The sequence below is a fragment of the Salvelinus fontinalis genome, chromosome 1, assembly GCF_029448725.1.
Source record: "Salvelinus fontinalis isolate EN_2023a chromosome 1, ASM2944872v1, whole genome shotgun sequence".
NCBI classification, from domain to species: Eukaryota; Metazoa; Chordata; class Actinopteri; order Salmoniformes; family Salmonidae; genus Salvelinus; species Salvelinus fontinalis.
Genome location: NC_074665.1, coordinates 75,462,813 through 75,490,291, shown reverse-complemented (window position 1 = coordinate 75,490,291; position 27,479 = coordinate 75,462,813). Strand labels below are relative to the sequence as shown.

The 27,479-nt window shown below is 40.7% G+C and overlaps 1 protein-coding gene across 1 annotated transcript; it reads right to left on the bottom strand.

The window, feature by feature from the left end:
- Positions 1 to 12,960: 12,960 nt before the first annotated feature.
- LOC129855165 (hemoglobin subunit beta-C-like) lies at positions 12,961 to 13,800 on the bottom strand. Its single transcript, XM_055922587.1, has 3 exons — positions 13,645 to 13,800; positions 13,306 to 13,528; positions 12,961 to 13,164 (listed from the first exon to the last, which is right to left on the bottom strand). Exons 1-3 carry the CDS (start codon positions 13,734 to 13,736, stop codon positions 13,036 to 13,038), a joined length of 444 nt encoding a protein of 147 aa, XP_055778562.1. The 5' UTR covers positions 13,737 to 13,800; the 3' UTR covers positions 12,961 to 13,035.
- Positions 13,801 to 27,479: the final 13,679 nt, after the last annotated feature.

The following is a 27,479-nucleotide window of genomic DNA, read 5'->3' as shown; positions in this document are numbered from 1 at the left end:
CTTTCCTCACCATCTTAAATAAGCATGCCCCATTCAAAAAATATTGAACCAGAAACAGATATAGCCCTTGGTTCACTCCAAACCTGACTGCCCTTGACCAGCACAAAAACATCCTGTGGCGTTCTGCATTAGCATTGAATAGCCCCCGCAATATGAAACTTTTCAGGGAAGTTAGGAACCAATATACACAGGCAGATAGGAAAGCAAAGGCTAGCTTATACAAACAGAAATTTGAATCCTGCAGCACTAACTCCAAAAAGTTCTGGGACACTGTAAAGTCCATGGAGAATAAGAGCACCTCCTCCCAGCTGCCCGCTGCACTGAGTCTAGGAAACATTGTCACCACCGATAAATCCGCGATAATTGAGAATTTCAATAAGCATTTTTCTACGGCTGGCCATGCTTTCCACCTGGCTACCCCTACCCAGGTCAACAGCCCTGCACCCCTCATTGCAACTTGCCCAAGCCTCCCCGATTTCTCCTTCGCCCAAATTCAGATAGCTGATGTTCTGAAAGAGCTGCAAAATCTGGACCCCTGCAAATCAGCAGGGCTAGACAATCTGGACTCTCTCTTCCTAGAATTATCTGCCAAAATTATTTCTAGCTTGTTCAACCTCTCTTTCGTATCGTCTGAGATCCCTAAAGATTGGAAAGCTGCCGTGGTCATCCCCCTCTTCAAAGGGGAAGACGCTCTAGCCCCAAACTGCTACAGAACTATATCTATCCTACCCTGCCTTTGTAAGGTCTTCGAAAGCCACGTTAACAAACAGATCACCGACCATTTCGAATCCTGACCTTAGTTCCTTTTTTATGTCTTTATTTTATTTTGGTCAGGGCGTGAGTTGGGGTGGGCATTTTATGTTGTTTTTCTATGTTTTGTTCTGTTGTTAGATTTCTATGTGTTTGGCCTAGTATGGTTCTCAATCAGACGCAGGTGTCAGTCGTTGTCTCTTATTGGGAGCCATATTTAGGCAGCCTGTTTTTCATTGTGTTTTGTGGGTGATTATTTTCTGTTCTGTGTTTTGCTTCACCGTACAGGACTGTTCGTTTTGTCGTTTTATTGTTTTTGTTCAGTGTTCAGTTTCTTATTAATAACCTGTTTGGGCTGCAAGCCCGAATTCGGTACGACAATGACAACAGCTGCAGGGCGCGAAATTCAAAATCTATTTTTTAAAAATATTTAACTTTTACACATTAACAAGTCCAATACAGCATTTGAAAGATAAACATCTTGTCAATCCAGCCAACATGTCCGATTTTTTAAATGTTTTACAGAGAAAACACCACATATATTTATGTTAGCTCACCACCAAATACAAAAGTGGACAGACACGTATGGATATGATTATGAAGTATGAATTATTGTTCAAGTAGCATGCACAAGCCAACCGAAATAAACTAAAACCAACCTAAAGAGCCCAGAAAAAACTACCTCAGATGACAGTCATTTAACATGTTACACAATAAATCTATGTTTTGTTCATAAAAAGTGCATATTTTAGCTATAAATCAGTTTTACATTGATGCTACCCAAAAATGCTAACACATAGCTAGAGTCTGAATCCAGACGGGAGTAGCCAGAGAAAATACATACACCAACGTCGGCTACTAATTACACCTCATAAAACATTTCAGAAAAACATATGGTGGATAGCTAATGAAAGACAGATATCGTGTGAATAAAGCCAACATTTCCGATTTTTGAAGTGTTTTACAGCGAAAACACAATATATCGTTATATTAGCTAACAACATAAGCTAGCATAAGTCAGCACTAGCATTGGTCAAGCGCTAGCCTAGCACAGTTAGCCCACTTAGCACAGCACAGCTCAACAGATATATGAAAAAGCATCCCAAATTGGGTCTTATCTTTGTTGATATTCCATCAGAATGTTGTAACGGGGTCCAATGTCCAGTAGAGTCTTTAGTTGGGTTCCAGAACGAATTATTTCCCTCTTTGGTTAGCATGCACAATAGCATTGCGGCGCTACACAGCGTTTCTTCAAAAAATTCTTCCGTCGTATCACATCTAAAGTCCAGAATAAATTGCAATAATATAATTAAAGTATATTGAAAAAACATACTTTAGGATGATTTTGTGACATGTATCAAATAATATCGTAGTCAGACATCATATTCACCGTTATTTACCTTGTTCCAGAAGCCGAGACCAAATTATGCTTCGCGCCCGGAATTTTTTTTTAACTGCGCAGGTCTCACAAGAAGGTGTGTTATTCAGTCCATGGACGAGATATTCGACTCCTTTCAATTCTCACTTCCGCATTACAGCCTGACGAAGGCGTGTGACGTGTTCCTATGGTCCCAAGTCAAAGGGCCTTTTATAGAGAAGGTCTTAAAGAGACACATCGCATTTTGGAAATCTCAATTCGGCTGGGAAAATGGCTGTAAAAATATTTCTGTTCGACTTAGAGAAACAATTCAAACCTTTTTAGAAACTATAGACTGTTATCTATCCAACAGTAGTAAATATATGCATATTGGAAAATAAAAAGTTTCTTAGGAGGCTGTTTGAAAATGTGCACACATTTTCCAGTTTTGTCAATATTCAGCTTGCAACCCAAACTTTACATTTACATTTACATTTAAGTCATTTAGCAGACGCTCTTATCCAGAGCGACTTACAAATTGGTGCATTCACCTAATGACATCCAGTGGAACAGCCACTTTACAATAGTGCATCTACATCTTTTAAGGGGGGGGGGGGGGGGGCAGAAGGATTGCTTTATCCTATCCTAGGTATTCCTTGAAGAGGTGGGGTTTCAGGTGTCTCCGGAAGGTGGTGATTGACTCCGCTGTCCTGGCGTCGTGAGGGAGTTTGTTCCACCATTGGGGTGCCAGAGCAGCGAACAGTTTTGATTGGGCTGAGCGGGAACTGTACTTCCTCAGTGGTAGGGAGGCGAGCAGGCCAGAGGTGGATGAACGCAGTGCCCTTGTTTGGGTGTAGGGCCTGATCAGAGCCTGAAGGTACTGAGGTGCCGTTCCCCTCACAGCTCCGTAGGCAAGCACCATGGTCTTGTAGCGGATGCGAGCTTCAACTGGAAGCCAGTGGAGGGAGCGGAGGAGCGGGGTGACGTGAGAGAACTTGGGAAGGTTGAACACCAGACGGGCTGCGGCGTTCTGGATGAGTTGTAGGGGTTTGATGGCACAGGCAGGGAGCCCAGCCAACAGCGAGTTGCAGTAATCCAGACGGGAGATGACAAGTGCCTGGATTAGGACCTGCGCCGCTTCCTGTGTGAGGCAGGGTCGTACTCTGCGGATGTTGTAGAGCATGAACCTACAGGAACGGGCCACCGCCTTGATGTTAGTTGAGAACGACAGGGTGTTGTCCAGGATCACGCCAAGGTTCTTAGCGCTCTGGGAGGAGGACACAATGGAGTTGTCAACCGTGATGGCGAGATCATGGAACGGGCAGTCCTTCCCCGGGAGGAAGAGCAGCTCCGTCTTGCCGAGGTTCAGCTTGAGGTGGTGATCCGTCATCCACACTGATATGTCTGCCAGACATGCAGAGATGCGATTCGCCACCTGGTCATCAGAAGGGGGAAAGGAGAAGATTAGTTGTGTGTCGTCTGCATAGCAATGATAGGAGAGACCATGTGAGGTTATGACAGAGCCAAGTGACTTGGTGTATAGCGAGAATAGGAGAGGGCCTAGAACAGAGCCCTGGGGGACACCAGTGGTGAGAGCGCGTGGTGAGGAGACAGATTCTCGCCACGCCACCTGGTAGGAGCGACCTGTCAGGTAGGACGCAATCCAAGCGTGGGCCGCGCCGGAGATGCCCAACTCGGAGAGGGTGGAGAGGAGGATCTGATGGTTCACAGTATCGAAGGCAGCCGATAGGTCTAGAAGGATGAGAGCAGAGGAAAGAGAGTTAGCTTTAGCAGTGCGGAGCGCCTCCGTGATACAGAGAAGAGCAGTCTCAGTTGAGTGACTAGTCTTGAAACCTGACTGATTTGGATCAAGAAGGTCATTCTGAGAGAGATAGCAGGAGAGCTGGCCAAGGACGGCACGTTCAAGAGTTTTGGAGAGAAAAGAAAGAAGGGATACTGGTCTGTAGTTGTTGACATCGGAGGGATCGAGTGTAGGTTTTTTCAGAAGGGGTGCAACTCTCGCTCTCTTGAAGACGGAAGGGACGTAGCCAGCGGTCAGGGATGAGTTGATGAGCGAGGTGAGGTAAGGGAGAAGGTCTCCGGAAATGGTCTGGAGAAGAGAGGAGGGGATAGGGTCAAGCGGGCAGGTTGTTGGGCGGCCGGCCGTCACAAGACGCGAGATTTCATCTGGAGAGAGGGGAGAGAAAGAGGTCAAAGCACAGGGTAGGGCAGTGTGAGCAGAACCAGCGGTGTCGTTTGACTTAGCAAACGAGGATCGGATGTCGTCGACCTTCTTTTCAAAATGGTTGACGAAGTCGTCTGCAGAGAGGGAGGAGGGGGGGGGAGGGGGAGGAGGATTCAGGAGGGAGGAGAAGGTGGCAAAGAGCTTCCTAGGGTTAGAGGCAGATGCTTGGAATTTAGAGTGGTAGAAAGTGGCTTTAGCAGCAGAGACAGAAGAGGAAAATGTAGAGAGGAGGGAGTGAAAGGATGCCAGGTCCGCAGGGAGGCGAGTTTTCCTCCATTTCAAACTTAAAACAATATGGACACTTACCACGCTGCGCATTGGTCCTCCTCTTCTTCCACCCACGACGAGCGTGACACCCACCGTACCTTATTCGCTATGCAATCTGGTTTCCGAGCTGGTCATGGGTGCACCTCAGCCACGCTCAAGATCCTAAACGACATCATAACCGCCATTGATAAAAGACAATACTGTGCAACTGTATTCATCGACCTGGCCAAGGCTTTCGACTCTGTTAACCTGTCTAGGATCAGCGTGGCGCTAGCGGCACTCCCCCCCCCCCCCCACTGAAAAACCAGTGCCGCGAAATTCAAAAAAAATATTTTTTTAAAATATTTAACTTTCACACATTAAAGTCCAATACAGCTAATGAAAGACACAGATCTTATGAATCCAGTCAACATTTCCGATTTTTAAAATGTTTTACAGGGAAGACACAATATGTAAAGATGTACATCTATTACCTAAAAAACACATTAGCATATTCCACCATCTTTTATTTGTCCACCAACACCAGTAGCCATCACCAATTCGGCTAAACTAAGATATTTATAGCCCCTAACCAACAAAAAAACTCATTAGATGACAGTCTGATAACATATTTATGGTATGGGATAGGTTTTGTTAGAAAAAAGTGCATATTTCAGGTATATGGCATAGTTTACAATTGCACCCACCATCACAAATGGACTAGAATAATTACAATGAGCAACGTGTTTACCTAACTACTAATCATCAAACATTTCGTAAAAATACACAGCATACACGAATCGAAAGACACAGATCCTGTGAATACAGACAATATTTCAGATTTTCTAAGTGTCTTACAGCGAAAACACAATAAATCGTTATATTAGCTTAGCACATAGCAATTAGCAGCCCAGCATTGATTCTAGCCAAAGTGAGCGATAAAAGTCAACATCGCCAAAAGATATTAATTTTTTCACTAACCTTCTCAGAATTCTTCCGATGACACTCCTGTAACATCACATTACAACATGCATATACAGTTTGATCGAAAATGTTTATATTTAGCCACCAAAATCATGGTTAGACAATGTGAAATGTAGACAAGCTGGTAAAGAAAACGTCCTTGCGCCACTTAGACAGTGATCTACTCTTATACATAAATACTCATAAACGTGACTAAAAAATATAGGGTGGACAGGGATTGATAGACAATTTAATTCTTAATACAATTGCGTTATTACATTTTTTAATTTATCCTTACTTTTCAATACAGTTTGCGCCAAGCGAAGCTACGTCAAAAAACATGGCGTCCTAAGCCACTAAAATGTTTCGACAGAAACACGATTTATCATAATAAAAATGTCCTACCTTGAGCTGTTCTTCCATCAGTATCTTGGGCAAAGGATCCTTTCTTGGGAGAAATCGTCTTTTGGTGGAAAGCTGTCCTCTTGCCATGTGGAAATGTCAACTACGTTCGGGATGAACTGAAAAGCGTGACCAACTTTTCACATCGTTGCAAAAATAAATGTCCCAAAATCGCACTAAACGGATATAAATTGCTATAAAACGCTTTAAATTAACTACTTTGTGATGTTTGTAACTCCTATAACGAGTGAAAAGATGACCGGAGAAATATAACAGGCTAAACTAACGCTTGGAACAGGAGAGGGTCGGTGTCTTCCACGCGCGTTACGCAGCAAGAAAAGACTTGCTAGCTAAAGGTTTTTTTCATTTGTAGGGCCTGTGAACGAGCAATCGAGCCCGTTGGAATCGTCATCACGTAAAGGCATCCAGGGGAAGACGTAAGAAGTGTCCGTATAGTCATAGCAACGACAGTGCCCGTTTAAATGACTTCAGAAAAGTGGCCAACGTTTCTCAAATCTGACTCCATGTCAGGGAAATTGCTGTAGAATGGGCTCTGTTCCACTTAGAGACAAAATTTCAACTCCTATAGAAACTATAGACTGTTTTCTATCCAATAATAATAATAATATGCATATTGTACGATCAAGGATTTTGTGGGAAGCCGTTTAAAAAATTAGCCACATTAGCATAAATAGTCTAAACAGCGCCCCCATCCCCAACAGGTTAATCACCACATTTTTATCGGGCAGACTCAACAGCCTTGGTTTCTCAAATGACTGCCTCGCCTGGTTCACCAACTACTTCTCTGATGGAGTTCAGTGTGTCAAATCGGAGGGCCTGTTGTCCGGACCTCTGACAGTCTCCATGGGGGTGCCAGAGGGTTCAATCCTCGGGCCGACTCTTTTCTCTGTATACATCAATGATGTCGTTCTTGCTGCTGGTGATTCTCTGATCCACCTCTACGCAGAAGACACCATTCTGTATACTTCTGGCCCTTCTTTGGACACTGTGTTAACTTCTTTGGGCTGCAAGCCCGAAGCCGGGCACAATATGACAACAGCCACTTCAAGTGCAGGGCGCGAAATTCAAAAGATATTTTTTAGAAACCAACGTGAAATACCTAAATACTCATCATAAAACATTTTTTTTTTAAAATTTTATCCCATCTTCGTGGTATCCAATCGCTAGTAATTACTACCTTGTCTCATCGCTACAACTCCCGTACGGGCTCGGGAGAGACGAAGGTTGAAAGCCATGCGTCCTCCGAAGCACAACCCAACCAGCCGTACTGCTTCTTTAACACAGCGCGCCTCCAACCCGGAAGCCAGCCGCACCAATGTGTCGGAGGAAACACCGTGTACCTGGCCCCCCTTGGCTGGCGCGCACTGCGCCCGGCCCGCCACAGGAGTCGCTGGAGCGCGATGAGACAAGGATATCCCTACCGGCCAAACCCTCCCTACCCCGGACGACGCTATGCCAATAGTGCGTCGCCCCACGGACCTCCCGGTCGCGGCCGGCTGCGACAGAGCCTGGGCGCGAACCCAGAGACTCTGGTGGCGCAGTTAGCACTGCGATGCAGTGCCCTAGACCACTGCGCCACCCGGGAGGCTATCATAAAACATTTCTGAAAAATACATGGTGTACAGCAAATGAAAGACAAGCATCTTGTGATTCCAGCCAATATTTCCGATTTCTTAAGTGTTTTACAGCAAAAACACAATATAGCATTATATTATCTTACCACAATAGACAGAAACACAAGCCATTTACCAGCAGCAAAAGTTAGCGATCGTAACAAACCAGCAAAAGATATATAATTTTTGACTAACCTTGATAAGCTTCATCAGATGACAGTCCTATAACATCAGGTTATACATACACTTATGTTTTGTTCGAAAATTTGCATATTTAGAGCTGAAATCAGTGGTTATACATTGTGCTAACGTAGCATCTTTTTCCCAGAATGTGCGGATATTTTTATGGCACTCAACTATTCTGACCAAATAACTATTCATAAACGTTACTAAAAAATACATGTTGTATAGGAAATGATAGATACACTAGTTCTTAATGCAATCGCCGTGTTAGAATTCTAAAAAATTACTTCATTACGACATCCAGCTTAGTTATAGCGAGAGAGTGCCCAAAATCTGGGCGCAAACTACTAGTACACATGTTCGACAGATATATGAAATAGCATCATAAAATGGGTCCTACTTTTGATGATCTTCCATCAGAATGTTGTACAAGGGGTCCTTTGTCGGGAACAATCGTTGTTTGGTTTTAGAATGTCCTCTTCTCCAGTCAATTAGCACGGAAAGCTAGCAAAGTGACGCGAAGCTCTCCTTCGTGAACAAACGCAGACAAAGCAACACGCCTAACGTCCCGAAAAATGTTCAATAATCTAATAAAACTATATTGAAAAAACATACTTTACGATGATATTGTCACATTTATCAAATAAAATCAAAGCCGGAGATATTAGTCGTCTATAACGACAGCTTTACAGAAGGCAATACCAGGTCCCTTCTCCCTTCTCGCGCGTTCCAGAAAACAGGAAATTGGGGTCACGTCATGCCAAGAGCTTTTATTCGACCTCAGATCATGTTATACACTCAATTTCTTCTCTCACTGCCTGTTGACATCTAGTGGAAGGCGTATGAAGTGCATGTATACTAATACATATCAAGCACATTTATAGGCAGGCCCTAGAACAGAGCATCGATTTCAGATTTTCCACTTCCTGTCAGGAAGTTTGCTGCAAAATGAGTTCTGTTTTACTCACAGATATAATTCAAACGGTTTTAGAAACTAGAGAGTGTTTTCTATCCAATAGTAATAATAATATGCATATTGTACGAGCAAGAATTGAGTACGAGGCCGTTTGAAATGGGCACCTTTTATCCAGGCTACTCAATACTGCCCCTGCAGCCCAAAGAGGTTAAAACAGGTCAACATTCACAAGGCTGCGGGGCCAGACGGATTGACGTGTACCAAGAACATGCGCGGACCCACTGGCAAGTGTCTTCATTGACATTTACAAACTTTCCCTGACCGGGTCTGTAATACCTACATGTTTCAAGCAGACCACCATAATCCCTGTGCCCAAGAAAGCAAAGGTAACCTGCCTAAATGTCCACTGCCCCGTAGTACTCACATCGGTAGCCATGAAGTGCTTTAAAAGGCTGGTCATGGCTCACATCAACACCATCATCCCGGAAACCCTAGGCCCACTCCAATTCGCATTACCGCCCTAACAGATCCACAGATGACACAATCTCAATCGCACTCCTCTGCCCTTTCCCACATTGACAAAAGGAACACCTACAGTATGTTAGAATGCTGTTCATTGACTACAACGGGTGCGGCTGAAATAGACAAATCCACATATTTGAAGGGGAGTCCACATACTTTTGTATATATAGTGTAGTTCCTACATGATAGAACGCTTGCTTTGTTATCTAACTGATCTTGTGTCCTTTCTGTCATCCTATGAACCCATTCTCGCCACTATATTATTTTGTACTTTAAGTGTTTTACATGGTGCCAAAGTCCAGGGACAGCATTACCACCACAATTCAAGAATTACCCACGTGAGCCAATGTCACGATCGTCATCAGGGTGGAAATGACCGCACCAAGGTGCAGCGTCGTAAGCGTACATTTCTTTTTATTTTCAATGTCGCCAACAAAATCAACAAACAACAAAAAAGAACGTGACGCTGACTAGGGCTATACAGGCCACTAACACAGACAACTACCCACAACTAAGGTGGAAAAACAGCCTGCCTAAGTATGATCCCCAATCAGAGACAACGATAGACAGCTGTCCCTGAGTGAGAACCATACCCGACAAAACATAGAAACAGAAAACATAGAAATAAAGAAACTAGAATGCCCACCCTAGTCACACCCTGGCCTAACCAAAATAGAGAATAAAATCCTCTCTATGGCCAGGCCGTGACAGCCAAATTACACAGTAAAAAAGAATCACCTGCCTTTGTCACGCCCTGGCCTTAGTATTCTTTGTTTCCTTTATTATTTTAGTTAGGTCAGGGTGTGACATGGGGAAGGTATGTGTTTTTGTATTGTCTAGGGTGGTTGTATGGTTTAGGGGGTTAAGTAGAGTAGATGGGTTTGTGTTTAGTGTTGGTGTCTAGCTGTGTCTATGGTTGCCTGAATGGTTCTCAATCAGAGACAGATGTCATTAATTGTCTCTGATTGGGAGCCAAATTTAAGACAGCCATAGGCACTAGGTTAATGTGGGTAATTGTCTATGTTATACGTTTGTAGCTTGTGTGTGCACTTACGTCTATAGCTTCACAGTTGTTTTGTTTCAGTTTGTTAAAGTGTTCGTTGCGTGTTTTTTCCTTTCTCTAAAATAAAAGAGAATGTGTTTTGCACACGCTGCGCCTTGGTCCACTCTCTCTCAACAAGACGATCGTGACAGCCTTCAACCAAATTCTGAATAATTTGAATAATTTTTTTACCTCGAAGTGAAAAATCTAAATTATTATTATTACTGTTTTGGACAGGCATGTAATACAGGCTACAAATGTATAAATAACTGTAACGGCAGCTTTCTTCCTCTTCCGCTGAAGAGGAGGTGTAGCAGGGATCGGACCAAAGCGCAGCGTGATTAGTGTTCATTATGTTTAATAATGACAAAAAACGTAAACACTACAAAATACAAAAACAGCAAAATGTGAAAAACCGAAACAGTCCTATCTGGTGGATAGACACAAAGACAGAAGACAACCACCCACAAAACCCAACACAAAACAGGCTACCTAAATATGGTTCCCAATCAGAGACAAATACTAACACCTGCCTCTGATTGAGAACCATATCAGGCCAAACATAGAAATAGGAAAACTAGACACACAACATAGAATGCCCACTCAGCTCACGTCCTGACCAACACTAAAACAAAGAAAACACAAAATAACTATGGTCAGAACGTGACAATAACCCTATAATCCTTTCGTGTCACCTTGTTTTATTTCATTTTTTATTCACCACTGATTTAAATGTTGATTCTTGGCACATTCAATGAATTAATGTCGTATCAATTAAAGAAATTAACACGCAGGCATGTTTATCACCACACGAATGACGAATGACGAAGTTTCCAGATATAAAGGAGCTTCATGTGGAGTCAGTAATGGGTGGAGGGTCTTGTAGGAGATTACAAAGATGCGTGTTTGTTGCAGATAACACGTCAGAGGGTGGGAAAACATGGTCCCGATTTTTATGATTGTAACTAAAGGTTTATTTCTCACGCTTTGAATTAAGCCTAAGGAAATCTCAAACGATGGCATCAAATTGATCTGAAATGACAGCCCATCAACTACGGCACAGTTTTGGAATGAAACTAATGCCATGCCAATGCCATACATTTTAGAGTAGTCAAAAGTTTAGTGTTTGGTCCCATATTCCTATATTCCCACATTCCAATGTGACAAACAAACGTGTTGGATACATTTGCAGTTTGTTTTGGTTGTGTTTTGGATTATGTGTTGCCAACACAATCTCACATTCAATTCGTGCATTATGTACATAATGCATTTCAGCAAATTTCGTGCGTTTTTGTGCGGCTTCATTCGTGAGAAAAGACACGAATTTATGTGCTACTTAATTCGTGCGAAATACACAAATTTAACCAGTAGGCTACACACAAGCCTTTGCAACAACCATAGACACGATAGCCTATATTTCATTTTTGTTCTTCTTTATGGCTAATTCAACGTTATGAATATACAGAAATTGTGTCTTTATTCAACCCTGTTTTAAAATGTGTAGTTGTATGCTAATATATCGTGTTTTAAACTTGCTGAACATAATTTGTGAGAAAAAAAAACACATTTACGTGCGACTTAATTCGTGGGAACAATTGTTTTATTAATGTCAATGCTGTTTTCTATGCTTGATTTCGCTTAATACTTTGGGATACTGGTGCACTTGTAATCAGAAAGGCTCTTTTTTTCGTGTAGGCAACAGTGCACGATTTTCTTCATAACGGATGTATTACGTTAAACAGGTTATTGTAAAAGAATGAATTATGTTGGCTTACACTTATGGCACTTCCAATGCCTTTCCGTTATGATTATTACGGTCATGTCAATCATGTTATATACTTAGGCTACTTTAACGCGTTCAATCAGTTAGCAAGTCAGAAATGTAATTTTCCTAGTACCGACTAGGACTTGAATGATGTATTATGCTGAAGGCAGCTGCTGCAGGGGCCTGCATGGACTAGGTTGCTGTGTGTCATGTAGGCTACCGCAATCATATAGCTCATGTAGGGATCTGGTACAGGAAACTTGAATCTCATCCCTTTATAATAAAACAATGGGACCAATATGTCCAACTTTTTTTATGAATATGGGGCAGTTTGCTGCACCAAACAAACTCGCTTTTTCTCTATGTACAAGTGTAGGTCAATTGTATCAAACAAAACGGGAAACAATCTTAAAAGGGGATTAAGCATTTATGGAATTATGCTTTACATGACGGATATCAATATGACAGCAGCTACAGCACAGTCAATAATGAAGAAAAAAAAGTATTGTGAAAAAAAAAATGAAATTGCGCATTCCATCCATGATGCGTTGGTGTTCGTTTTATGGTCCACGTTTTCTTATTAGTTCAAAAAAATACAGTGGTCACTTCATAGTTTTGTTTTTGTACCTTTTATATGTTAATAAACACATTCATGTTTGTCACGTGTTTTACAGCCAGCAACAGTATACAATTCAGCCGGGCCAAATCTGTAAACTTGTAGGCAATGTGCATCCATCCATTCGCCAACTTGTTCATCTTGGCTAATGTATTATTTATAATGTGCAGATCTAACATCTATATATGAAATAACCATTGAAAACATTGACACTTTTAAAGTTGTCTATTATCCATGCTTAATTAAAGTGCAATTTGTCTAGGCCCATATGGATACAATCACGCACGAGTAAAATACACATACAAAATCAACAAACAGATGCTTCTATGCTTCTTTTATTTTTTAATTGAGGAGTGAAACACATGTCTCCTCTGTCAGGTATGGAGGACTGACTCTAGTGGTACTGCCTGCCCAGAGCGGACACCACCACGGACAAGAACTTCTGGAAGGAGGCCTGATACTCGGGGGTGAAGGCGGTACCCATCTTCGCAGCGATGACGATGGTCAGACAGTCAGACAACAGCTGTAAAAGAGAACAAACCAAAGCAGAAGTGACACGTTTTGAATGTCTTTGGGGGTAGCTTGATCGAGTGGTGTAATGACATAATATGCTATACCTTGCACGCACATAAAAAGTGCACTTCAATGTTCTTTTGTATATTACCTTGAAGTTGTCGGGATCCACGCGCAGTTTCTCGGAGTGCAGAATGCTCAGCTCGGCGTAGGTGTTCTTTATGTCGTCCATGTTCTTCAGAGCTCTTTCCAGACCGCGCAGCACGGTGGTGCCGTGCTTAGCGATCAGAGGGTTGTTCATGATGGCCTCTGCGTTGTATAGGTTGCCGAAGGCCCCGAAGTACCTCTGGGTCCAGGGGTAAACGATCAGACACCTGAGGGGAGCGGAGAGAACAGTGTGAGGCTGAACAACAACATAACATGACGAAGAAGATGAAGATTTAGGGGACTAACACTCCAAATTAAAGTCAAGTTAAGTTTATTGTCTTACCTTGACAGGCACTTTGGGCCAACGACGTCATAGTCTAGCTTGGAGAATATGTCGGAGATGGCTGCGCGCTCTTCATCTGTCCACACAACCATGTTTGCACGTGATGATTTAGCTTAGGTTCTAGTGAGAATCAGAATTGCGAACAAATTTGGAAAAATCATTATTTTTATGGAATTTTTGCGCTCCGCCCCCAAGACGAAGAAGTGAATGTGATTGGTTGGAGATAACCCATGTTTTAGATTAGACATCGTTGAACACTGGGCTCTCCTTTAGGACTATAGGCCTACTATCAAGTGGTTTTCCGTGAAACTGCAAAAAAACGAAACATTTCGGAAACCAAAAATAGATCAAAATTTTGAAGGTTTACATATGCAGTAGCGTATTTAGTAATTCAGGACTACTCTCCATTAGTCTATTTCGCCATAATTTGGGGATTTTGAATAATTGTCATTGGATTTGATTGAGTTCGCATTGATAATCATTAATAAGTCACGATGTCTCTCATGATTGCAAAATAAATTATGTATGACATTGGCATGGCATTGGTTTCATTGCAACCCTGCCTCCTGATAGTGCACTTGTTCCATAGTTGATAAATAGCAAGGACATGGGCTATAATTAAGTCGCTCTGGATAAAAACGTAAGTCGCTCTGGATAAAGCGTCTACTAAATTACTACAATGTAAACATTTTAATGAAATGAAAAGAGTTACAAATAAAATGTTTGTGACAATCCAAAAATCGGAACCAAGTTTTCCCGTCTTCTGACATGTTATCTGCAACAAACACGCGTCTGTGTAATCTCCTACAGCAAGACCCTCCACCCATTAGTGACTCCGCATTAAGCTCCTTTAGGGTGGAGTGGGGTAAATTGGGACATTTTTCACAATCAGCGTCACTCCATCAAGGGAAATATAGTTTTATTACTAACAAAGACATCTACGTATTTTTCAGCATGTTGTGTATCCCTAGAAATAATCAGCATTCATGTAAACATTACAGTTTTTAAAACATAGCTTGTCCAAAAAAGTGGTTTATTGGCATAATTTACCCCGGGTATAGGACAGGATTAATAAAGCCACCTTCAAATTTCTGTACTGAATGAAATGTTACCAATAACTTTTAAAAAATCTTTATTTTCCAAAGACAATCAAAATAGCTTTTTTGTTGTCTTTGAATCATTTAAAGCATATTTTAACACAGGCTTAACACCTAACAAACACTTTGTAACCGCTTTTAACATGTATTGCATTATGCCTTGGAAGAAAACACTTACATTTGCTTAGCTTGTATATATAGCCTCGTTATTGTTCTTTTATTGTCTTACTTTTATTTACATGTTTTACTTCAGTATATTTAGCAAACGTTTTATTAACTATAAGGGCTTGTAAGTAAGCATTTCACGGTAAAGTCTACAGATGTTGCATTCGGCGCATGTGACAAATGAAATTGAATTGGATTTGAAGGAAGAAACCACATCGAAAAAGTGGTAAGCAAGTTAGGTCCCAAAAAATTATTTTCGCACAAGTCCAATTCATTTATTGTGTTAGAGGTTTCATGATGCTTGTATCGAAACCAAATTAGATAATGTAAATATTTTTCTATATATCAATTGGGGTCTCTATAAACTTCAACATGAGGTCTTAAACCTAGCATGATAGTGCATCCTTGTAGCTGTGTGGGCTACGAAACATTTTAATAGACACTGTTATCCAGAGAGAGTTACAGAAGTCAGTATATCTATTTCCATACTTTCTATCTGTACTGGTCCCCCATTGGAATAAAACTCACAACCCTGGTGTTGCAAGCACCATGCTCTACCAATTGAGCCACAGGGGACCCTATATAGTTGAAATGTTTGCCTTGGGGTAAATTGAGTCAATGGCCATGGGGTAAGTTGAGCCAAAGATTGAGCCAATGGCAAGCTAACGGGTCCGAGTCAATGTGTGGGGTACATGTAGGTAGGGGTAAAGTGACTGTGCTTAGACAATAAACAGCGAGTAGCAGCAGGTTGTCAATGTAAATAGTCCGGGTGACCATTTGATTCATTGTTCAGCAATCTTATGGCTTGGGGGTAGAAGCTGTTAAAGAGTCTTGTGGACCTAGACTTGGCACTTCGGTACCGCTTGCCAGTCTATGATTTGGGTGACTGGAGTCTTTGACCATTTTTTGGGCCTTCCTCTGACACCGCCTAGTATATAGTTCCTGGATGGCATGAAGCTTGGCCCCAGTGATGAACTGGGCCGGACGCATTACACTCTGTAGCGCCTTACTGTCGGATGCCAAGCAGTTGCCATACCAGGCGTTGATGCAACCGGTCAGGGTGCTCTCGATGGTGCAGCTGTAGAACCTTCTGAGGATCTGGGGACCCATGCCAAATATTTTCAGTCTCCTGAGGGGGAAAAAGTATTGTCGTGCCATCCACGACTGTCTTGGTGTGTTTGGACAATGATAGTTTGTTGGTGATGTGTACACCAAGGAACTTGAAACTCGATGTGAATGGGGGCTTGTTCGGCCGTCCTTTACATGTAGTCCACGATCAGCTCCTTTGTCTTGCTCACCTTGAGGGAGAGCTTGTTCTCCTGGAACCACAACACACTCAGACTCCATGAAATGATGACCTCTTCATAAATACACTGTATGTGGTTAAATAATTAACAATCGTCATTCGTGCCATGATAAACATGCGTGCGTGTTAATTTACCCCCCAAATTGATGACATTAAATCAATTAATGTCTTATCCAAATTTAAATGAAATTTACATCAATATTAAATCATTGGTTAATGAAAATATTTGCTGGAGACACAAAATTATAACAAGTTTATTTATACTTTAGTAGCCCATAAAAATAGACTTACTATTGCAGGAAAATCAAAACGTCACTCCACCAATGATAGTTAACTTGAAAACGCCTACTTTAGGCACAGTGCCAATTGCTCTCTGCCAGGAGTTAACCCTGAGGTTAAAGCCTACATTTTCACCTCTTTCCGAAATATCCATACGCAATAGCCTATTTATTCATGTACTTTTCATTCCTTTCGCCATCATTTTGGGGTTGTGAATAATGTAATATGTTTAATTGCATTTGAATGATTTTGCGTTGCTAATCTGGTATACTGATCTAGTCAAGGGCATGGGCTGTACTTTCAGATCAATTTGATGCCATCGTTTGAGATTTATTGAAAGATTTACAAACAAACCTTTAGTTACAATCCTCAAATTGGGACCAAGTTTCCCATCCTCTGACGTGTCAGTAGTGACAGACTTGTTTAGTAAAAACCTAATTGAAAAACATTTTTAATACACTTTATACTTAATTGTGGCTTCAACAAATGATATCCATCAGTTGCCAATTAGAAATGTATGGTCCACGGCAGACGGTTTAGTTTCTATCAGTTCTGTCACTACTGTCCGACAGAACAACAGCTAATACAGCTGAACTACAGCTAATACAGCTGAACAAGTAACGATTTCCTCCACATTATAGTGTTAATGACACAAGATAACTCATTAAGGGTTTTGTCATGTTTTATTACAAAATAAAAGCACATTAATAAAATACTGTATGTATAATAAATTAATGGAACAGTGTTACTACAACCGCCACTCCGTTGATCTATGTGCGTGCGTGCACATAGGCGGAGTGGGATTTTTGGAGTAGCAGACATCTTTTGGTAACACAATATCCTGGCAGCCCCACTCCCATTCACAGGGAGCTTAAACAAAAGTTTTTTTATTTTTGTATTTTCATTTTGTGTTAACAAGGAAGAGTCGCCTTCCCTTGGTAGTAGTAGCTAGCTGGTAGCCTGACTAAAAACATAGCAAGCTATAGCTAGCCTTTTTAGCTTCCCAAACCTCCATGTGAAATAATCAGCCGGCAAATATTCTTCTCCTTGCCGGCGTAACCTAAAACATTATCCCAGTTTGATATGCTGCTTGTGTATTCATTTCCATATCAGCTCAAAATAGAACGTCATGGAGAAGAAAGCACATGTCTAGCTAGTTGGCTACAGCTACCATTTCACTATAGCCTACAATCACTAGTTATTACCTCTAAAAAAAAAATAGCTTTTTGGGTGGATTCTTGGGTTTTGTTGTTGCCTTCTCATTTGTTGTGAAAGCAAAAGAAGAGTGGTGTCTTGTCTTCGCTTGCTAACAAGTTGGCTAAACACTGCAAGCTAGCCTTTTAGCTTCTGACATTTTCACATTAAATAATCAGATTTATTTTTTTAAATAATATGCCCTGGCAAATATTCTTATATTTGCCAGTGTAACCTACAACATTATCCTAATATAACCTACAACATTATCCTAGTGTATCCTACAACATTATCCTAGTGTAACCTACAACATTATCATAATTTGAAATGCTGCTTCAATGTAATGCTCCCATATCAGCTAAAAATAGAATGTCATAATTTTAGTCAGGGAGAAAAAAAAGCACATGGCTATCTGTTTTAGCCTATAACAACATTATCACTTCTAAACAAAATTATTTTGGGGGGGATTCTATAAGGCTACAATGTTGCTTGGTTTATTGTTAGAACAGCCCCCGAGATTAGATTTGTTTATTAATGCAATATAGGCTGCTTATTTAATGCCATGCTAAACCAAGACAGCAATTTGGATGTTGAATTGATTTTGTGAAGTTGATTAGCTTCCCACATACCATGTGAAATAATCAGATGTATAATTAAATAATATGCCCTGGCAAATATTCTTATACTTACCGGTGTAACCTACAACAACCTATCCCAGTTTGTTATGTTGCGTCAATGTATTGCTCCCATATTCGCTAAAAATAGAATGTCATCTTTGTTTTGGTCATGGAGAGAAAGCATATACAGTAACTTGCAAAAGTATTCAGACCACTTACATTTCTTCACATTTTATTGTGTTACAAAGTGGGATTAACATTTATTTAATAGTATATATTTTTTAATTATTTATAACTAAAATATAGTCGTTGCGTAAGTATTCAGCTCCTTTGTTTAGGCAAGCCCAAATTATTTCAGGAGTACAATTTGGCTTAACAAATCTCATAATTGTCACGATCGTCTTCGTGAGAGAGAGAGGACCAAGGCGCAGCGTGTGCAAAATACATCTCTTTATTTTGGAAGAGAGAAAAACACAAAAACTAACACTATACACAAACTAACAAAACAACAAACGACCGTGAAGCTAAATAACGTAAGTGCACAGACAAGCAACAAACGTTCAACATAGACAACACCCCACAAAAGCCTACTGCCTATGACTGCCTTAAATATGGCTCCCAATCAGAGACAATGAATGACAGCTGTCTCTGATTGAGAACCAATCCAGGCAGCCATAGACATAACTAGACATCACTACTCTAACTCTGCCCACATACAACACCCCTAGACATTACAACACACATACCTTCCCCATGTCACACCCTGACCTAACGAAAAAACATAAAGAAAACAAAGAATACTAAGGCCAGGGCGTGACAATAATAAATTACATGGACTCACTCAGTGTGAAATATAGGGATTGACATGATTTTTGAATGACTAACCCTTCCTCTGTCACCCATACATAACATTTGTAAGGTCCCCCAGTCAAGTATTGAATTTCAAGCACAGATTCAACTACAAAGACCAGGGATTTTTTCGAAAGCTTCAGGTAGCCTAGTGGGGCGGCAGGTGGCCTAGAGGTTGATGGATTGAATCCCCGAGCTGACAACCCACTGTTCCCCGGTAGGCCGTCACTGTAAATAAGAGTTTGTTCTTAATTGACTTGCTTAGTTACATTTTTAATTTATAAAAAAGAATGGCAGAGATGGGTAACAATAACAAATCAGACATTGAATATCTCACTAAGCATGGTCAAGTTAATAATTATGCTGTTGATTATATATTAAACCACCCAGACACATCAAAGATATAGTTGTCCTTCTGAACTGAGGTGCAGGACAGGAATAAAACTTCTCATACCATGAGGCCATTGGTGATTTTCAAACAGCTACAGAGTTCAATGTCTGTGATGGTAGAACACTAAGGATGGATCAACAACATTGTAGTGACTACACAATAATGACCTAAACGACAGAGTGAAAAGAAGAATACACATTTACAGAATACAAATACTCCAAAACTTGCATCTTGTATGCAACAAGACAGTAAAGTAATACTGCAACAAAAAAAAGCAAAGGAATACACTTTTTGGGCTTAATGCAAAGCCTTATGTTTGGGGCAAATCCAACAAAACACCACTGAGTAACTGCTTCCTTATTTTTAAACATGGTGGTGGCTGCATCATGGTATGTATGCTATGCTTGACACCGGCAAATACTGGGGAGTTTATCAGTATAAAAATATATGGGATTTGCACAGGCAAAAGCCCAGAGGAAAACCTGCTTCTGTCTGTTTTCCACCAGAGACTGGGAAAGGTATTTCAGAAGGACAATAACCTAAAACACAAGGCCAAATTTACACTGGAGTTGTTTACTAAGACAGTTAATTTTCCCGAGTGGCCAAGTTACAGTTTTGATTTGAATCTGCTTGAAAATCTATGGCTTTGATTTAAATCTGCTTGAAAATCTATGGCAAGACTTGAAAATCGCTGTCTAGTCATGATCCCCAACATCTTGACAGAGTTGAAACGAATAATGGGTAAATATTGCACAATCCAGGTATGGAAAGCTCTTATAGACTTACCCAAGATAACTCACTGCTGTAATCGATTCAAAAAGTGTTTCTAACATGTATTGACTCAGGGAGCTGAGAATTTATGCAATGACTATATTTTCGTTATGTCATTTGAATAATTTTTTCATATAGTTTTTTTTATTACACTTTGACATTATTTTGTGTAGATTGTTGACAAAAATGTATAAATTAAATCAAGTTTAACCCCACTTTGTAACACAATAAAATGTGAAAAAATCCAAGCGGTCTGAATACCTCTGCAAGGCACTGTATTTCGCAGCTGTTTTTACCAGTAGCCTGGAATCACTAATTATTACTTATAAACAAATTACATTGCGGAAGGGATTCTAATAAGGCTACAATGCTGTTTGGTTTATTGTTTGAACATTCGCTGAGATTATATTTGCTTATCAATGCAAAATAGGCGACTTTGATGCACAGCGTATAGATCAGATCAAGGAACAAAGCAAGCTTCATTGCCTGCACAACACTGCCCCCACCGCTACGGAAGGTAAGATACAGTTTACAATTTTCATGTGACACGGGAAAAGTCGAATTTCGAAGCGCACTACAGGAGCAGAACATTTTGTGAAAAAAAATGACATTGTGACACTGCGCTATATGCTCTCTCGCTCCGTTTGCGTATTCTTTGTAGATCCCTTTATCTGCAAAAAAACACGCATATGTGTTATCTCCAACAGTAAGACCTCCACCCATTATTGACTCCAAATGAAGCTCAAAAAGAAGAACTCTCGAACTTCATTCTTGCCATGATAAACATGCCTACGTGTTCATTTTTTAAACTGAAAGGAAATTAATTTAATAAATGTGGCAATAATCTAAATTTAAATCAGTGATGAATAAAACATTTGCCAAAAGGAGACACAAATGATAACATAGTTATTTACAGCTTCAGATGGTATATGTTTACATACGTAATGGGCCTCACATAGGCCCGATGTGCCTCACGTAGGCCTAGTTGCGCTATAATATATTGGCACCCTTGCACGATTCACTATTTATTTTCAAATAAGTTGACGTTGAAAAAACTTTGGTGTTCACGTATGTATTTGTTTGATTTCCAACAGCACAGGACAACAACAAAAAATAGTTGCCATTGAGATTTTCACTTCAAGTAAAAAAATGGCCTGGACTAGGTGATTCTCCTTTACTGTATAAATTCTCCACTGTGGTAAATTGCAGGGGCATATAGGGTAAAAATAGCCATTCACCCAGAACATTATGGTCCATTGCACTACATTGTAAAGTGCAAGGGTGCTAAAATATATTAAAGAGCAAATGTATGCAGCTGCAGGATAATCAAAACATTACGCAATGATAGTCCACTTTGAAACGTCGCCATTACGCACTGTGCCATTTGACTTTCTACCTGGGGCATTGAGTGCCCATGTGCCACAATGATGTCAATAATGACTTGTTTAGTAAAAAACAAATTAAAATACATTTTAATACACTTTATACTTAATTTTGCCAACAAAAAATGATATCCATCTGTTGTCAATTAGAAATGTATGGTCCAGCAGACGGTTTGGTTTATATCAAATCAGTATTGTTGGCAACTCTGTCACTACTGAACGACAGAACATAATACAGCTGAACAAGTAACGATTTCCTCCACATTATAGTGTTAATCACACAAGAGAAATCATGAGGGTTTTTGTCATGTTTTATTACAAGTTAAAAACACACAAATAAAATATGTATACTAAATGAATGAAACAGCAACATTTGGTTTCTATTAATCTCCTTATCTGTATTTCTCTGCTAGGACGGCTGCAAAGGCCAAGAGGTACTTGTCCATGGCTGCATGTGTAACGGATGTGAAATGGCTAGCTAGTTAGCGGGTACGCGCTAGTAGCGTTTCAATCAGTTACGTCACTTGCTCTGAAACCTAGATGTAGTGTTGCCCCTTGCTCTGCAAGGGCCGTGGCCTTTGTGGAGCGATGGGTAAAGATGCTTCGTGGGCGACCGTTGTTGATGTGTGCAGAGGGTTCCTGGTTGCTGCGGAAAAAGGAGGAGGTTGAAAGGGGGGTGAGTGTAACGGATGTGAAATGGCTAGCTAGTTAGCGGGTACGCGCTAGTAGCGTTTCAATCAGTTACGTCACTTGCTCTGAAACCTAGATGTAGTGTTGCCCCTTGCTCTGCAAGGGCCGCGGCTTTTGTGGAGCGATGGGTAACGACGCTTCGTGGGTGTCAGTTGTTGATGTGTGCAGAGGGTCCCTGGTTCGCGCCCGTGTCGGGGCGAGGGGACGTACTAAAGTTATACTGTTACACGTGCGCGACAGGACTGAACTCATCACCCATGTGAGCCGCCAAAGTCACGAAAATACAGTGACAAAGAAGCTGTGCGAAAAATAACAAAACACAAAGGAACAAATAACCAACGGCATGATGTAGGCCTGTGATTGAGCTATAAGAAGGAGGAGGAGCTATGGGCTGCGTATTAACATTTTGGCTCAACATGTGAAAACAGTTATTTTTTTGTAAGGGAAGTACTGAAATTGTATGTATGTTGGTTTTAAGGTAAGTGGTATGCTGTTCAGCTCAAATAGTGTACAAATGTTGAATCAATAACAATATGATTACATTTGACATGATCAATTAGTCCTGAAGTTTTCAATATGACCCGTACTGGAATTTGAACTCACAAACTCTGCTGGAGGTCATTTTGCAGGGCTCTGGCAGTGCACCTCCTTGCACAAAGGCGGAGGTAGCGGTCCTGCTGCTGGGTTGTTGCCCTCCTACGGCCTCCTCCACGTCTCCTGATGTACTGGCCTGTCTCCTGGTAGCGCCTCCATGCTCTGGACACTACGCTGACAGACACAGCAAACCTTTTTGCCACAGCTCGCATTGATGTGCCATCCTGGATGAACTGCACTACCTGAGCCACTTGTGTGGGTTGTAGACTCCGTCTCATGCTACCACTAGAGTGAGAGCACCACCAGCATTCAAAAGTGACCAAAACATCAGCCAGGAAGCATAGGAACTGAGAAGTGGTCTGTGGTCACCACCTGCAGAACCATTCCTTTATTGGGGGTGTCTTACTAATTGCCTATAATTTCCACCTTTTGTCTATTCCATTTGCACAACAGCATGTGAAATCTATTGTCAATCAGTGTTGCTTCCTAAGTGGACAGTTTGATTTCACAGAAGTGTGATTGACTTGGAGTTACATTGTGTTGTTTAAGTGTTCCCTTTATTTTTTTGAGCAGTGTATATGGCGTTTAAAAAAATTGCAGCATATTGAGATATAGCCTATGGATATATTTCACATGTCATAATTGCAATTTCGATAAAAAATCTATGAATTGTGCAGCAGGTCCAAGAGAGACCTCTGATGTCAGCTTCATTCCCACCAAGTTTGGGTAAATAGATCATGAAACCATTTGAATTGCAAAATTATTGGAACAGGTTAACCAAACAGTTGAAGTCGGAAGGTTACATACACTTAGGTTGGAGTCATTAAAACTTGTTTTTCAACCACTCCACAAATTTCTTGTTAACAATCTATAATTTTGGCAAGTCAGTTAGGACATCTACTTTGTGCATGACACAAGTAATTTTTCCAACAATTGTTTACAGACAGATTATTTCACTTATAAATCACTATATATAATTCCAGTGGGTCAGAAGTTTACATACACTAAGTTGACTGTGCCTTTAAACAGATTGGAAAATTCCAGAAAATTAAGTGATGGCTTTATAAGGTTGTGATAGGCTAATTGACATCATTTGAGTCAATTGGAGGTGTACCTGTGGATGTATTTCAAGGCCTACCTTCAAACCCAGTGCCTCTTTGCTTGACATCATGGGAAAATCAAAATAAATCAGCCAAGACCTCAGAAAAAAAATTGTAGACCTCCACAAGTCTGGTTCATCCGTGGGAGCAATTTCCAAATGCCTGAAGGTACCACGTTTATCTGTACAAATAATAGTACGCAAGTATATCGCCATGGGACCACGCAGCCACCATACCGCTCAGAAAGGAGACGCGTTCTGTCTCCTGGAGATGAACAGACTTTGGTGCGAAAAGTGCAAATCAATCCCAGAACAACAGCAAAGGACCTTGTGAAGATGCTGGAGGAAACGGGTACAAAAGTACAGTGGGGCAAAAAAGTATTTAGTCAGCCAACAATTGTGCAAGTTCTCCCACTTAAAAAGATGAGAGAGGCCTGTAATTTTCATCATAGGTACACTTCAACTATGACAGACAAAATGAGAAAAAAAATCCAGAAAATCACATTGTAGGATTTTTAATGAATTTATTTGCAAATTATGGTGGAAAATAAGTATTTGGTCAATAACAAACAAGCAAGATTTCTGGCTCTCACAGCATGTTTAGGAAAACAGAAGGGGAAAAAGTCAACTATCCGGGCTTATTAGCTATCGGCATCTCTTAACACCTGTGTGTAAAAGGAAGACAGATGCCACAAACATGTCGTCAGTGAAAAATACTGTCAGCTGCAACTCTCTTAAAACCTGTTAAAACAGTGTACAATAAGTATTTATTTTGCATTTATGAAATTATTTGAATGTGATTTGAAAGTAGAGGGATTTATGTTTCTAGAACCGTAGAACCTGTCTGCGGCTGTTTTTCATGATTCGGGAAAGGCCCTTTAGTTCCAGTGAAGGGAAATCTTAACGCTACAGCATACAATTATATTGTAGACGATTCTGTGCTCCCAACGTTGTGGCAACAGTTTGGGGAAGGCCCTTTCCTGTTTCAGCATGACAATGCCCCTGTGCACAAGGCAAGGTCCATACAGAAATGGTTTGTCGAGATCAGTGTGGAAGAACTTGAGTGGCCTGCACAGAGCCCTGATGTCAACCCCATCAAACAACTTTGGGATGAATTTGAACGCCGATTACGAGCCATGCCTTATCTCCCAACATCAGTGCCCGACCTCGCTAACACACAATTTAAAAGACTGTAGAATGATTTTGCCTTAAGCCACACCCCTACATATATCACCCCTTTCCAGCATGGCTGCATGTCTGTCTGCAAACATTTTGCAGAAGATGAGTGAGCAAGTTGGTTAATCATGTATGTTTAAGAAGTGTCATTACCGAACATCTAATATTGCAAGAATTATATGTAAAGTATGGTTTTGGGACTAAAATATATGTTTGCTGGGATGTTCATCTGTCCAAATGAAAGCTAGTGAGCCATATGAGAATGAGAATGCTATGAGAATACATGAAAGTCTAAAACAGCCACAACAGAAAAAATGTACACCATAGACATATAGAGGTATCATCTTTGAATCTGTGCCATTATAGTGCCTGTGATGGCATGGAGCTATCTCCATTTGAAAGTCGCAAGCACCATGCTCTAACAACTGAGCTACAGAGGACCACCATGTAGGTAGTTGACAAGTGCACACTTCAATTAAAAAGTGTATTGAGATGCATAGCCAGCAGGGGGCTTCAACCCTCCAAGAGCCCAAACATAGAGGTCTATCAATCATTGTACTGTTGTCATGATGTTGCCTGCTTGGGTACTTCAAACCCCATCCCCCTCTCTCTGCCTCTCCCTTTCCTACCACAACCCATGCGGTGATCACAGAGAGATGTCGTAAATTCCTGAGAATCTCCTCATGGCCAATAGTATTAAGAGAGAGGGTAAACTTTCAGAACAAAGGAATTCTCTTCCACCTCACAAAACTTGAGGTACGAACATATTTCATGTTCCTGCCAAAGTAGGAAAGATCGGTGAAGATCCTAGCTATTGACATGTCCATTTGTCCCCATGTGGGAAACTCATGTGAGACTGTGGGACTACATTACCATACCGCTGTTTATATAATAACCTCAGATATGAGGTTTACATCTGTGTGTTGTATAAAATGAATGAGTGAGTATGATACTGTTTGTATAATTGTGTAATGTGATTTTGAACTGTTTAATGAAGAAAAATACAACTCCCTGTTGTACTTGAACTAAATCCAAGGACCGCCCCTGAGTCAGTTGGGTCAGAGACCATGGAACCACCCCTCTCTGCTATCTGAATAAAAGCCCACTTTAAGAAATTACCATTTAGACCATGTTTATCCTCAATGGGGAGAACGAAGGTTGAATGTAACATTGCTGAAGTTTTAACCATACCACGTTGTTAAAACTCTTATACGAATGAGAACAAGTCTTTGATATTGACTACTAGTCTGCAGCTAGGAATTCGGTATCATTGAACGCGAAGAAAGACAACCGCCGAAACAAGTGTTCTATAACGAATGTCACTCTGAACAATCCACAATAACTACGACAGAAGGAGCTCCAACAAAACTAACTTCTCTCCGACGATCAAGACGACACAAACAATAAGCGTAAATATATATATATTGATTGCAATTGTTCCCGAATGAGTGAGCGTTCATGTGTAAGGATTAGCATGTCAATTGTTATAAAGAGTATACTCTGTAGTGACTTCTGAATCGACCCCCCATCCATCCCTTTTGTCTAACAAGCCGCCATGCCGGTTCAGCCCACTAGGGCATATTGCTCCCATCATTTCATGTAACTATTTTAAGTTTGTTGTGTTTGTTTATGCATTTCTGTGAATTAATTAGTTAGTAATAAATAAATGATTTAAGACAATTGATGTATGGATGACTCATAGTGAAGACTGGGTTCGTGCAGATAATCAACGATTTACGACGTTTGGAATGAGACTGACGAGGTAGAGTAAATAAATCATTAATTAGAAGACTATTGATCAGATATGAAAATATCTGAAAGGTTATATTGGGAAATTATAACTTTGTAATCTAATAACTTTCCCTGGTGCCCTCGAATTCATAGTTAATTAGTTACGTTATTACTCAAGTGATAGCGTAATCCCTAATTACAGGAATCTATGATAAAAACTATAAGTCTTCAATTTAACGATAGCAAAGACACGACACTGTACTGTACTGCACCCTACTCTACTGTACTGAACTATAACCTACTCTACTTGACTGTACTGAACTATACCCCTTTAAAATGGAATCCATCAATTGCAATGTCCAAAGTAAAACGGGTTATATCTCTATGATTGGCACAATTGTTAATCCACTGCAAAGAAAAGAAAAGTAAAGAACACCATGCCTACAGTAAAGAACACCATGCCTACAGTAAAGAACACCATGCCTACAGTAAAG

What these genes read in the sequence shown, in the direction of transcription:
- LOC129855165 (XM_055922587.1), bottom strand. Translation starts at nt 13,736, where the DNA reads ATGGTTGTGTGGACAGATGAAGAGCGCGCAGCCATCTCCGACATATTC. An exon ending in GGCCCAAAGTGCCTGTCAAG is followed by an intron (nt 13,529 to 13,644) that starts GTAAGACAATAA and finishes CGCTCCCCTCAG; the next exon opens with GTGTCTGATCGTTTACCCCT. An exon ending in TGGATCCCGACAACTTCAAG is followed by an intron (nt 13,165 to 13,305) that starts GTAATATACAAA and finishes TCTCTTTTACAG; the next exon opens with CTGTTGTCTGACTGTCTGAC.